This window comes from Budorcas taxicolor, chromosome 9 (assembly GCF_023091745.1).
Source record: "Budorcas taxicolor isolate Tak-1 chromosome 9, Takin1.1, whole genome shotgun sequence".
NCBI classification, from domain to species: Eukaryota; Metazoa; Chordata; class Mammalia; order Artiodactyla; family Bovidae; genus Budorcas; species Budorcas taxicolor.
Window position 1 is genome coordinate 80,560,983 of NC_068918.1, and position 13,440 is coordinate 80,574,422.

At 38.8% G+C, this 13,440-nt stretch overlaps 1 protein-coding gene across 1 annotated transcript in view; it reads right to left on the minus strand.

The window, feature by feature from the left end:
• SYNE1 (spectrin repeat containing nuclear envelope protein 1) overlaps window positions 1-13,440 on the minus strand; it is a 408,382-nt gene that overhangs the window by 216,719 nt on the left and 178,223 nt on the right. Inside the window, exons 71-76 of the mRNA XM_052645623.1 lie at window positions 12,627-12,794; window positions 9,523-9,699; window positions 7,413-7,559; window positions 3,021-3,146; window positions 1,455-1,631; window positions 154-419 (exon numbers count right to left, since the gene is read on the minus strand). Of these exons, the coding sequence (XP_052501583.1) occupies window positions 154-419; window positions 1,455-1,631; window positions 3,021-3,146; window positions 7,413-7,559; window positions 9,523-9,699; window positions 12,627-12,794 (1,061 nt within the window). The remainder of the gene's footprint in view (window positions 1-153; window positions 420-1,454; window positions 1,632-3,020; window positions 3,147-7,412; window positions 7,560-9,522; window positions 9,700-12,626; window positions 12,795-13,440) is intronic.

Consider the following 13,440-nt stretch of genomic DNA (forward strand, 5'->3'; position numbering starts at 1 on the left):
CTCTTAATAATGTTTTATCAGTATTTAAATTTGATTCATGCATCCATGATAGAAAATGGATGTTTAAAATGTAAGAAAGATATTTTTGATTTTTATAGAATTAAGAAATTTCTGGCTTAGCATTTTGGTGACCCACGAGAGAACTGCTGTTACCTGGCTAAGTTATCCCATTCTGTAGTAAATTTTTCTAAGAACCCTTCAACAACATTCATACGGTCGTGGTAATCTCGTGTTCTCTGGAGATCTTCTTCTCTTTGCAAGCACAGATTGTTGGAATGAAGGCACAGATCCAGCCACTGGTCATTTAAATGACTTATTTCCTTGTGTTCAGGGGACTCTTGCTTCTTGGTCAACTCATCCACTTTCTCTGTAATAGTGGTCACTGATGCCTGTTTGCACTGTAGCTTCTTAACAAAATCCTAAAGGATGACAACAATAAAATAAACAATACGTTACAACCCACTCCCCAAATAAATACAGATTGAAGCACAGATACAATACCTCTGAACACTTTAAGTAACTGAAGAATGTATACTGAGGGACAAAGAGAAAGCCATCATGCTTTCTTATAAACACAAATGTCCAAGTATATAAGAGTCAAAGGGAAACTGTGGTATCTTCTTGTGTTACTTCAGAAAGTAAAAAGAAAAACTGATAAATGTGGAACAATATTGTAGTCATTATGAGAAAAAGTTAACATTTTATCTTAAAGTGTATCCTTAGTTTTCTAAAAAATTTTAAGGTTCATGATTTTCAAAAAAAATCTAATTTATCTCCAGGAGGTATGTCTTCTGCTAGAGACAACATTCCAGCAGAAAATATAAATGACTGATTATCACAGGGAAAATGTAAATCTTAAAGTTTGTTTAAAATCTGGTACAACTTCCAATCAGGTTAATTTAATAATTTTCTATTGCATTTTAAATATAGAAATATTTTATTACATTTAAGTTAGCTATGTTAATACATATACATTACATATTATATTCATTTATTTATTGGCTGTGCCATGTGGCTTGCAAGATCTTAGTTTCCCGACCAGGAACTAAACCCAGGACCCAGCAGTAAAAGTGCCGAGTCCCAACCACTGAAGTGCCTAAATATACATTTAATAAATTGATACATTTACAGTCCTACAGCTTTAGCAATTTTTGTGATGAGAAGCTAATAAATAGTAAGGCTCTGTGTTTGTTTAATGATACAGCCTTCTGGTTCTGCCAGCTGAACTATAGTTGCTTTGTTCATAAACAAGCTACAGAGTGAACGTTCTTCAAAGCAAGTAGCCAATGGGGGCTCCAAAAAATATCTGAATGTTGACTTTCTGATTCGTATTCTTCTGGTACCAAATGAAAGTGGTTCTGATTCTGTCTTATTCTTTAACTATGTGTAAGGATTGGCTGACACATACCCATGCTGGTTGCCTCTGTTTCCCCTGGAGACATGTGAATTCCTACCTTTACTTGAGATACCATGTTCTGTGCGATGTTTAGCTCCAGTTCTGAGTGCCTCCTCTTCATATTCTGCAGCTGCTGATCGGCATCCTGGAGGTAACTCCAGAGCTCAGCCTTCATGTGCTTGATCTCCTCCCAGCCCTGAGTTAGGTTCTGTGCCTGGGCAAGCCTTTGTTCGATCTGGAGAAAACACAGAGGCAAAAGTCAGCGGCAACAGACAGAAACATTTATGTTCAGTGAATCAGCCTGTCCATGTATGCAGACCTACACTTGGGTACACACACAAACACACACACACACACACACACAGTGATAAATCCCCCCCAAATTATTTGCTCCAAGAAAAACAGATTTTATGTTTTGGTTTTCTAAAGACTTTAAGTGTCGAAGACTTATGCCATATGATTTCAATCAGTACTGTGAGGCTTTAGAAGTTCTACCAATTTATTAGGTCAGAAGCTGCCCTGATGCTTTTTCACACTGGGCATTTCACAGATGTAGACACATCTGTTTGACAGACTCTTCAGTGTGGTCTTGGGGTTAACTAGAAAAGACTTATATTATTCTCTATCACACATTTGCTGACACCTCTTATAGAACACTGAGTAATTAATGTTTTGGATATATGTTTAGACCTGCTTCACAGGTTTTTGAAATCATGCAACTTTTTTCAATAAATAATTTCTGTACAAAATATAGAAGCTATACCATCTTTCTTAAAGACTTAAAAAACAGACTTGCTCTGATAATATAGTAAAATATAAAAGTAAAAAAATATGCTATTTTAATTATTTATACTATAATGATTTATCTTAATTTCTTTTTTCCTTTAGAATATTTTACTCTTCTGGAATATTTAATCAATTAAATACAAAAACCGTTTTTTGTTTTTTTTTTTAATCCAAACACATTGAGTTGCAGAGATTAAGGCAGCAGCAGAAGGCACTTGACCTCTATGGTGCCATCTATCCGCTGCTCACAGGTACTGCTGATTCATCACAACCCTGTCCAAAAAGCCCAAATACAGCTTCAGGATCCTTATCAACACCACCCTCAGCCACTGCCGATGACTTAGAAGGGTCATGACAGATGTTTGCTATCCTAAGAGAATGTAAGCGTTAGGAGTCTCTTTCATACTAAGTACGACCCTTTTATACACACTTTATATGACCCTTTCATACCCTTTCATACTTTCTTTAGGTCATACTTACTAAGTATGGAAAAATGATGGAAAAGAACAACGACAACAAAATGATCAGGAAAAAGAAGAAGAATGCTAATTGAAGAGAAAAGAGGAAAGAGGCACAAATGTTCAGCAGTGCAGCGGGACTAAATATTTCAGTTCCAATTCAGAGGCGTCAGTATCAAAGTGTGCCTATTATTCTGTGACTCAGTTGAAATTCAATACATACTTATTATAATAACTGAAGGAGCATTATAGCAAGAATAACCTAACGAGAATTTTTTTTCACATCTAATTTAGCAGCAGCAGCAGCAGCAACATGCAAGCAAGAGAATATGATCAAAGAGACATATCCAATGTCACTTTTTTTTTTTTTAACTTTTTACCATTTGTTCTGTTTGTTGAATGTCTTTTGCTGTGGTTTTCACTGAAGAGTTTGACAGGTCACACATGGAGCAAAGGAGATCTAGGTAGGTCCTTGCTTGTTCCTGCAAAGCTCTGAAGTGTTTGACCTCAAAAAAAAAAAAAAATGTCAGAGTGCAAGAGAGGCATGCTATATTTAGCTGGCAAATATTTGTACATTTGCATGTTTTGTTGACATTTCAAAAATAATCTTGCTATGCTCAGTGTTTTTACCATGGCTATAAATGACACATATTAAGTACTCAAAAGAAAGATTTCAAAGCACATTGGCAGGGAGACATTTATCCACCAGCCATTTCTTATTCTAATTAGTCTGTAAGTTCCAGGAAAGGGGAACACCCAAGAAATGTCCACAGTTGTTTCAGATTGTTCACATTCTAGCTTGTTTTCAATTTCAGAGAATCAATAGACTATTCTGGTCTGTTTCTTAACATGTTTTTGCATATTCTGTAGACATAAAAGGTTATTGTGCATTTGTAGGTTTCACTGGAGTTTGGTGAAAATGCACATGGCTGGGCTCTTTTTCTCTGCAGAAAATTCACATCATATCTTCCCTTTTCATAAGCCCAAGAAAGGCATCTCCAGGTGAACCCTTGATTTACACACAGAAACACAGAGAAATGTGTTTCTTTGAAGATGTTTAGAGGCCCTGCAGGCTCTGTTTTAGATGCTAGGAATATAGCAGTCTCCAAAATAAGACTGTTGCTCCAGTGGAGCTTACACAAGAAAGACAGATAATACATAAACACAGGAACAAATATGCATTGCCATGTTTGGTAGTGATAAAATAAACACCATGGAGTAAGGGAAGGGTTCAGTCCAGTTCAGCTCAGTCGTGTCCGACTCTTTGAGACCCCATGAACCGCAGCACACCAGGCCTCCCTGTCCATCACCAACTCCTGGAGTCCACCCAAACCCATGTCCATTGTGTCAGTGATGCCATCCAACCATCTCATCCTCTGTCCTCCCCTTCTCCTCCTGCCCTCCATCTTTCCCAGCATCAGGGTCTTTTCAAATGAGTCAGCTCTCCGTATCAAGTGGCCAAGGTAAGGGTAGGGAAGTATTAATATAATGAAGAAGCACTGTTACTTTGGGATGAATGTATCCCCAAGACCTCTCTGAAAAAGGGTCTTGAGTTGTAGAGGGAGCAAGTCATGCTATGCAGTAAGAGCATTCCAGGCAGTCAGAGGTGATGGGTGATAGCAAGTGCAAAGCTACAGGCTAAAGCAGAGGGACCTAGGTAGGAGCAGAGTCTAAAAGGTAGGCAAGGGCCAAAGCATGGAGGACCTCATAGGGACACTGACCATACATCCCAATTTGCAGAGTTTATATTTTTATGCCTTCTCAACTGTGGCACTATTGACATCTGAAGACAAATCATTCTTTGCTGTGGGACTGTCCTGTGCATGGCAAGATGTTCAACAGCATCCCTGGCTGATACCAGGAACATCCCCACAGTCATAGCTGTGACAACCAGAACTGTCTTCAGAGACTGTTTCAAATTTCCCGTGGGCAACAAAACCACCTCTCCTTTTTGGTTGAGAACCACCAGTCTAATCTCTATGAAAACTAGCCTCCTTATTAGCAAATATTCAGTTTTGGAAAACAAATTATTCAACCAAAGTATTCACTGACTGTAGTAAGAAATTTGGAATTTATTCTAAGTGTGATTGAAAGGTGGGCTTCCCAAGTGGTTCAGTGGGTAAAGAATCTGCTTGCCAATGCAAGAGTTGTAAGTTCAAATAGTTTTATATTTGTACCCTTTCCTGGGTCAGGAAGATCCCCTGGAGGAGAGCAAGGCAACCTACTCCAATATTCTTGCCTGGAGAATCCCATGGACAGAGGAGCTTGGTGGGTTACAGTCCACAGGGTCTCAAAGAGTTGGACACAATCAAAGCAACTAAACATGCACACATGTGATTGGAAGGTATTGGGAGAAATGATCCAACACAGGTTTAAAAAAATCATGCTTACTATGGAATAAGGGGTAACAGGAGCAGTGGAAGTAGGCGACCAGTTTTTAGGCTACTTTAGGCGTCACATGAAAAGTGATGATGGCTTGATGGAAGGTGGTGGATAGCAGATGTGGTGATAAGTGGTTCTTACTACATCTTTGTGATAAATGGGGAAAGAGGTACAGACTGCAAGTTGTTTAGGATAAAGCTGACCTACAGAAACATTAGGTGATTCTCCAAAATCATAGTTAATAAGGCAGCCTAACTTTTTGACCTTTATCTTAGTGTCTTTTTCTCTGAGCTGTGTGGATTGCCCAGGCACATCATTCTCATGTAGATGTAATAAGCATAGATCAATTTCCCATTAAGTTAAAAGCAACACCTAAAGTTTTATTCATTATACAAATTGACTGGTATCTCACTTCCCATTAGCATCATTAGCTGCTAACCTAAAGCACCCCACCGTGTACCTGTGACTCAGAGAACATTATCTGTCCCAAACAGCTTTTGGATATAAGAAGAGAACAAGATATCAGAATTTTTATTTTATAAATGTATTTACTTTAAAAAATAGTCATTTATTTTAAAATTTACAGAGTTGGCCTGATTCTAAAAGCATTGGAAGCAACTTGTTGATTGTCAATGACAAAACAGTTTCAGAAGATTTTTGCTAAAATCAACTTCGAGGGCAAATCTGATAGTGAAAGTGTTAGTAGCTCAGTCATGTCTGACTCTTTGCGACCCCATGGTCTGTAGCCTGCCAGGTTCCCCTGTCCATGTATTTCTCCAGGTAATAATACTGGAGTGGGTTGCCATTCCCTTCTCCAGGGGATCTTCCCAACCCAAGGATCGAACCCAGGTCTCTCACATTGCAGGAAAATTCTTTACCATTTGAGCTACCTGGGAAGCCAAATCTAATAGGACTTTTTCTTATTCTTCCAAATTCACATGTCATGCCTTATAAAAACAAATGACATTCTTATGGAAACTATCAGCCTGTCATTGACTAGTGGTAGTGGGGGCTATGTTATCATTACATATGTATTCAGTGTTTACCATGTGGGAGGCCCTAGGGGGTACACAGTGTGTCTGGGACCATGACCAAAGTCAACTGCAGACTGTCGAAGCAGTTGATTTGGTGTTTCCAATACTTCTCATTCTCTTCTCTGGCTGTTTTCTCTAGAGGGCAGCCTATTTTGAGAAATAGTGCAGAAAGAGCAGGAAGCAGAAACCAAACTATACAGTCATTGAATCTGGGCCCCTAGAAGAATCAGTGTCTTCCTGTAATCATGGCTAATGCAGGGAGACGCAGAAACCCCCTGTTTTAGGAAAGGTTCATTGGATGAACACTATTTTACCCCCTCTCTTTTAATTCTTTTTTTTGGGAACAAAGGAGAAAAATCAAGCTTTGGTCTGGATTGTTCTGAATAAACTACATTGGAAACAAATAGCCATAAGACAATAAATGGCCTAAGAAACTCACAATCTAATGAAAAGGCAGAATGCAGACAATTTTTAATTCATTTCTTGATTCAAGAAAAGTCTAGATTTGTTTGTCCAGATTCTGTCTTTATTTGTCCAGATTCTATTCTTTACCAGGTATAATAGGTGCACTTCTGTGAATAATTTCATGACTTAAATAATGTAAATTATTTAAGCCAAAAGGCATACTTTGGGGGGCATATAAACTGAACACATTCTCTTTGTGAACTAAATGAATAAGCATATTATTTTAATCTCAGTTTGAGGTAAAAAATCAAATTTTTACTATTATTTCATATCTGGTAGCAATAACCTTTATAATTAAATACCTTTGAAATATTTTCTTTGAACCACATAGAAAAGTTGCTTAGTTCAAAAGTTTTGAAAACTTATCTCAAATATTCTGATGAAATCTCAGCAGCAACATTTTAAGCATGTAGATGTCAAATTAATATGCCACAGAATCCTTTACATGACAATATTTCATTCAGCATTCATCCGATAATTAATAAGCTACTTGTTCTGTGCCAAAAAAGGTGGAAAGGCTAAGTTTGCTTTTCTGTTAGAAAATCGGGTACATTATGGCATGGCATTTGAATTTCTTCATAACCTTCCATCCTATAATCACTTAGGACATTAAGGCACAGATAAATTCAACGGTTTATCCATGGTGACCCTACTGAGTAGGTAGTAGAAGCAATCTTTCAGCCACAGTGCCCTTGCTCTATTTATTCTACCAGATTGATCCTTAGTTGTGTGTTCATCTTCCCGGCTAGAATGTGAACTTGACTAGGATCAAGCTCAGATCTTATTTATATTTTGATATTCAGCACAATTTGCACATAACAAGTATTTAACATGTTTCCATCAAATGAATGAATCATAGTATAATATAAACTTTCAGGAATCACAAACTACCTGCTTGACAGCTTCTGCCCTGCTAAGAGGGGGATTCGCGCTTGGCTTTAAATCTGGCTGTACCGCAGAAAGCCAGGCCTGGCACTGCTGAAGGGTGTCTTGTCGACTAACGTGCTTCTGAAGTTCATGTTCCAAACTCTGGTACACCTGAGACAGAACAGTCATGCTGAAGTTGTGAGAGCTGTTTTATACTGCTGTAAATATCAGTAGAAGCAAATGAAACAAATTAACCACAAATGGGTCCCCGTTCACCATGCTCCCTGACATCAGACACACATGGACGGAGTTTGCATATGTTTCAAGACGTTGCAAAGCACGTGGGCCATGCCCCACTTTCTAACTTCTCAACCCATGCATTACAACACTAATATCCTGATTATGGAAAGAGAAGCTGGGAAGGGTTGATATAACAGAAATGTGTTAGAATGTATAGAAGCTTTGAAGTAAATTGGTCAAAACTAAACCAAAAGCTTTTTCAGCTTCTCCGGATTGTATAAAGTTGCCCTTTTTGTTTAAATGAGGAACTAAAAGTAACAATAAACTGCCAGCTTATGAAAAGATAATCAATATCTCTCAGCTGAAATGCTTCCTCTTTAGGGGTAGGGTAAATTGGAACTAAATTATAACACAGGGGAGGGAAGAGTTTGATGCCCTCATTTCATTCAGAAGCAATATTCCAGGACAACAATAACCCAGAATAATCCAAAATAATATATCCAGAAAAATCCAACATTTTCTAATATGTCATTTCAATTAATAGTTCCTCAACCAAACAATTTTTATTTTATCCATAAAGACATGTTGAGAAACTATTACATGTTTCCTTGAAACCAAGGTAAAAGTACCTATGATGGTTTTTTGAGCAAGTTACTCATCAAAAAAAAAAAAAAAAAAAGGAAAGAAAAGAATATGAGGTTATGAGGTTAGACTGACTTTTCTTTGGTTATTGAGACAACAGAAGGAATAACTGAATTCTGCTTTTCTCTTTCATTTATTAATCACGTTATCTGCTATCGGGAATATCCCTTATTTTTATTTCAAGGAGAACTAAAAAGAAAAAGGTATTTTGTTTTCTTTAACAGTTTTGCAAACTTAAATTTAAGGTTCTGACTCTGTTCTTAGAATTTCATCTGCTTTTTAAACTTTTCTTTCTAAAATATGTTTGTCTTTCAAACATATACCACCTTTAAAAAAAATTAAGCTATATCCCTAATGCACAAAAAAAGCCTGCTACAAAGATGGTATTCAATAAATTTCTGTTGAGTGAGTGAATGAATGAGCTCACCAGAAAATTTCATGTTGCCATTTTCCTTGTCTCATTCTCCCTTTCCCCGTCATCATCTTCTGTAGCTATTGTTAGATTCCTTTACCCCTCTTTTTTTAAATAAACAATTTGAAAGTGAATTTTCCAAGTCTAGGGATCAACTAATATCCTGCATTTTTTAAGTATCATAATGAACACAAATAGTTTTCCCTGTGTCACTTATATTTTTCCAGTTCTGACTCAATAGCCCAGCAACAAAAATACATGGATTTTTCTCAGTGTCATTTATAAATTCTAGAATAATAAGAAGTAATCCACTAATTTTACTTAGTTGCTGTTAAAAAAGGCAATTCTTATTTATCTTAGACATATCTATAACATTAATGATTTCATTTTATTGGAAGAATACCCACTGAAGTATACTTCAAAATTGGTGCTTTCTTCTATTCTCAATTTCTATATGAATACACAGAAATACTGAGTTAGAGTAGAACCTGGGTTACAGAGGGTTAAAAAGAAAATAATTATTGTGAGACTTACAGAACACACTTATTTTGGTGTTATAGAAAAAATGGCAAATTAGAAGTATTGACGGTGTGCAAATAAAAACAAGCAAAGTTAAAATTTTTTTCATAATCAATTCATGGAATAAAGGGATTGCGTAAAACCAAATATCTGAAATTCACTACTTCATCACATTAATCGAATATATGTTATTTCTGTGTACACATAGACTGGGAAATCTATCCAAAAGGTGAAGCATAAAAACTATTTTAAAAAACCTTCAGCCTGCACAGCCTTTCTCCTTAATTCTTCATCATTCTAGAACATTCCAGCAGTACTTACCCTCTGGGCTGTACTGCAGATGGCTGAATAACTGTCCTTTGTGCCCTGCAGGTGAGTGTGTACATTTTGTTTAAGTTTCGCTTGAAGGTGATCTGCACATTGGCTGATCAAATTGTCACCTTTAGTTTTAAGGTCATTCAAACGGTCTTCAAAACCAGCAATTTCTTCCATCATTGCCTTCAAAAATGAAACAAATAGGCAGTTCTCATTATTCCATTTTTAGTCTTTAAATATTCTATTCACCAAACAGAAAGTTTAAGATCAATTATCTCACTGTTTAATATGTTTTTAAAGGAGTTTTGCAATTTGTCTTGGTATCAACGCAATGAAATAAATGTCTCGGTGTCTTCATATCAAATTAAATTAAAAAATGTATACTTTCAGGGATCCTCCAATAATGGACTAAGTTACACAGAATGATGAAGTAACCTTTAAGAGTGAATTCATAAGATTGACTTCAGTTAGAGATCTGCTCTATGGAAATATTACCAGTGAAAAGGATGTCCATACATTTTTCAGCTCTAAAAATTATAATTCTGGTATAAATTATATCTGTGTGTTGTGTTTAGTTGCTCAGTCATGTCTGACACTTTGCAGCCCGCTAGCTCCTCTGTCCATGGGGATTCTCTAGGCAAGATACTGGAGTGGGTTGCCATGCCCTCCTCCAGGGGCTTTTCCCAACCCAGGTTTTGAAACCAGTTCTTCAGCATTGCAGGAAGATTCTCTACTGTCTGAACCACCAGGGAAGTCCTAATTTATGTCTGCTGCTGCTGCTGCTGCGTCGCTTCAGTCGTGTCCGACTCTGCAACCCCATAGACAGCAGCCGGCAAGGCCCCCCTGGCCCTGGAATTCTCCAGGCAAGAACACTGGAGTGGGTTGCCATTTCCTTTTCCAATACATGAAAGTAAAAAGTGAAAGTGAAGTTGCTCAGTCGTGTCCAACTCTTCGTGACCCCATGGACTGCAGCCTACCAGGCTCCTCCATCCATGGGATTTTCTAGGCAAGAGTACTGGAATGGGGTGCCATCGCCTTCTCCGAATTTATGTCCAAAATAGCCTAATTATATTTTAATTTAATTAACTAATGTCTAATTTATCTAATAATATGATATCTAATTTATGTAATAGCTTAATGTCTAAACTGTGTAAGATCTAATTTACATCTAATATTTATATTGATAAAAGTAAAAACAACATTTACCACTTAACATTTATTAAGCACCGATAGCCCAGGGACTGTAGATAAGCCCTGATAAATATTTATTATTATTGTTGTTTTACAGATGACGAGACTGAGGCACAGAGAGATTATAAAATGTGTTCAAGGTCACACAAGTAGTAAATGGCAGAGTCCTGGCTTTGGACCCGTCTCTGCCTGACTCCAGCTCACACGCTATTCCCGCCTCTGTTCTCTAGTGAGCTTTCTCAGAGATCACTTAGAGAGGGGGACCCAACTTTCTCAAGTCAGGTACTAACTTCCTTACTGCAATACAATGCTAGTGACTAGAGACACATTACAACACAAAGTTTCCTAGGCTGACACATCGATATGTAAGGGAAACCATGGTCCTCCAGCAGTGCAGGGCTCACCACTTTTTCCCCCAGTGGTGCGGGGTTAACAGTTATTATACATGCCATATTGAAAAGAACCAATTTATCTTCAAGCTGGAATGGAACCACTACATCATGTGGTTACTGTGGCTATTTCAGTTCAGTTCAGTTCAGTCGCTCAGTCGTGTCTGACTCTTTGCGACCCCATGAATCGCAGCACGCCAGGCCTCCCTGTCCATCACCAACTCCCAGAGTTCACTCAGATTCACGTCCATCGAGTCAGTGATGCCATCCAGCCATCTCATCCTCCGTCGTCCCCTTCTCCTCCTGCCCCCAATCCCTCCCAGCATCAGAGTCTTTTCCAGTGAGTCAACTCTTCGCATGAGGTGGCCAAAGTACTGGAGTTTCAGCTTTAGCATCATTCCTTCCAAAGAAATTCCAGGGCTGATCTCCTTCAGAATGGACTGGTTGGATCTCCTTACTCAGTACCAAATGGACTATATTATGTTGTTACTTTTCTGTTTGGATTTGCTAAATAAAATGTTCTCTTACAGATCTTGAAACCTGGAATGGTTAACTGGTTTTCCTAAGACACAGTGGTAGATGTTGACCAGATTACAACCAAAATTCAGTTTCCTATTCAGTTCAGTTCAGTTCAGTTGCTCAGTCGTGTCTGACTCTTTGCGACTCCATGAATCGCAGCACACCAGGCCTCCCTGTCCATCACCAACCCCCAGAGTTCACTCAGATTCACGTCCATCGAGTCAGTGATGCCATCCAGCCATCTCATCCTCCGTCGTCCCCTTCTCCTCCTGCCCCCAATCCCTCCCAGCATTAGAGTCTTTTCCAATGAGTCAGCTCTTCGCATGAGGTGGCCAAAGTACTGGAGTTTCAGCTTTAGCATCATGTTTCCCATTAAGCTTACCAAAATAGCTTCATAAAGTTGTGAGCATATGATATCTGTCATTTGGCACATATGATTACTAAAAAATACATATTAATAAAGATACAAACATCGCATATCGGTACTGTACTTTGTGGTCTACAAAAGACTTTCAGATATGTTATCTTCTCTGATGACCACAGTGGCTATGTAATGGGACTGATGTCATTATCATCCTTTACAGAAGAGAAAAAGGAGGCTCAGAGAGGCTATGTCCCCCTATCTAGCAAGAAGAGACTTTGGCTAGAATTTAGACTCTTTGATTACTATTTCTGTATCCTATCTTTGGCTATACTTTTCTAGAATAAAGATAATTTATCTGATAAATTACTCCATATAGATTATTTTCTGAAATTAAAAAAAAAACCAGCAACTATTAGCTGGGAAATATGCTACAATGTGTTCAGAAGTTGAATGCCGGGATTCAGCTGTTGTCGAGTCACTTAAATATTAAATTGAACTGTTGTCAACTATCAGGCATTCTTGGGGCTCAGACCTGAGTCTTTAAGTACAGTCATTATGATCCAGAGATTATCCCCGCCCCCAACACGCACACGGCATGCCTGTCAAAGCCGCCCTGCGTTCTTCAGCTCCTTAGAGGTCAGGCCTACCTTGTGGCGGGCCAGTTGCTGGGTAATTGTCTCAAGGCTGCTTGTCTCCATGAGGTCGGGCGCCACCAGCCTTCCTGACATTTGCAGCAGCCACTTTTCCACTTCTTGGAGCTCACTGTTGTAATCTTCGTGGTCTTTGACTTTCGCCTCAAGACTGCAGACATGCTCCTGTGAAGCCAGGTGCCTGTTAGAAGTGACTTTCCAGCCAAAAATCTACTCAAAACTTTAACATTTAAAAATTCCCAGGGCAACTCATAGAGTAGGTAAACTTACACACATCAGAAAGTCACTACACACACACAGACACACACACACACAGACACACACACGCACACACACACGCACACACACACACGCACACACACACACTCACACAGACACACAGACACACACTCACACAGACACACACACACGCACACACACAGACACACACACAGACACACACACGCACACACACAGACACACACACACGCACACACACACACACACACGCACACAGACACACAGACACAGACACACAGACACAGACACAGATGCACACACACAGACACACACACACGCACACACACACGCACGCACACACAGACACATGCACACACACAGACACACACATGCACACACGCACACACACACACAGACACACACGCACACGCACACACACACACTCACACAGACACACACACTCACAGACACACACACACAGACACACACACGCACACACACACACTCACACAGACACACAGACACACAGACACACACAGACACAGACGCACACACACAGACACACACACACAGACACACACACGCACACACA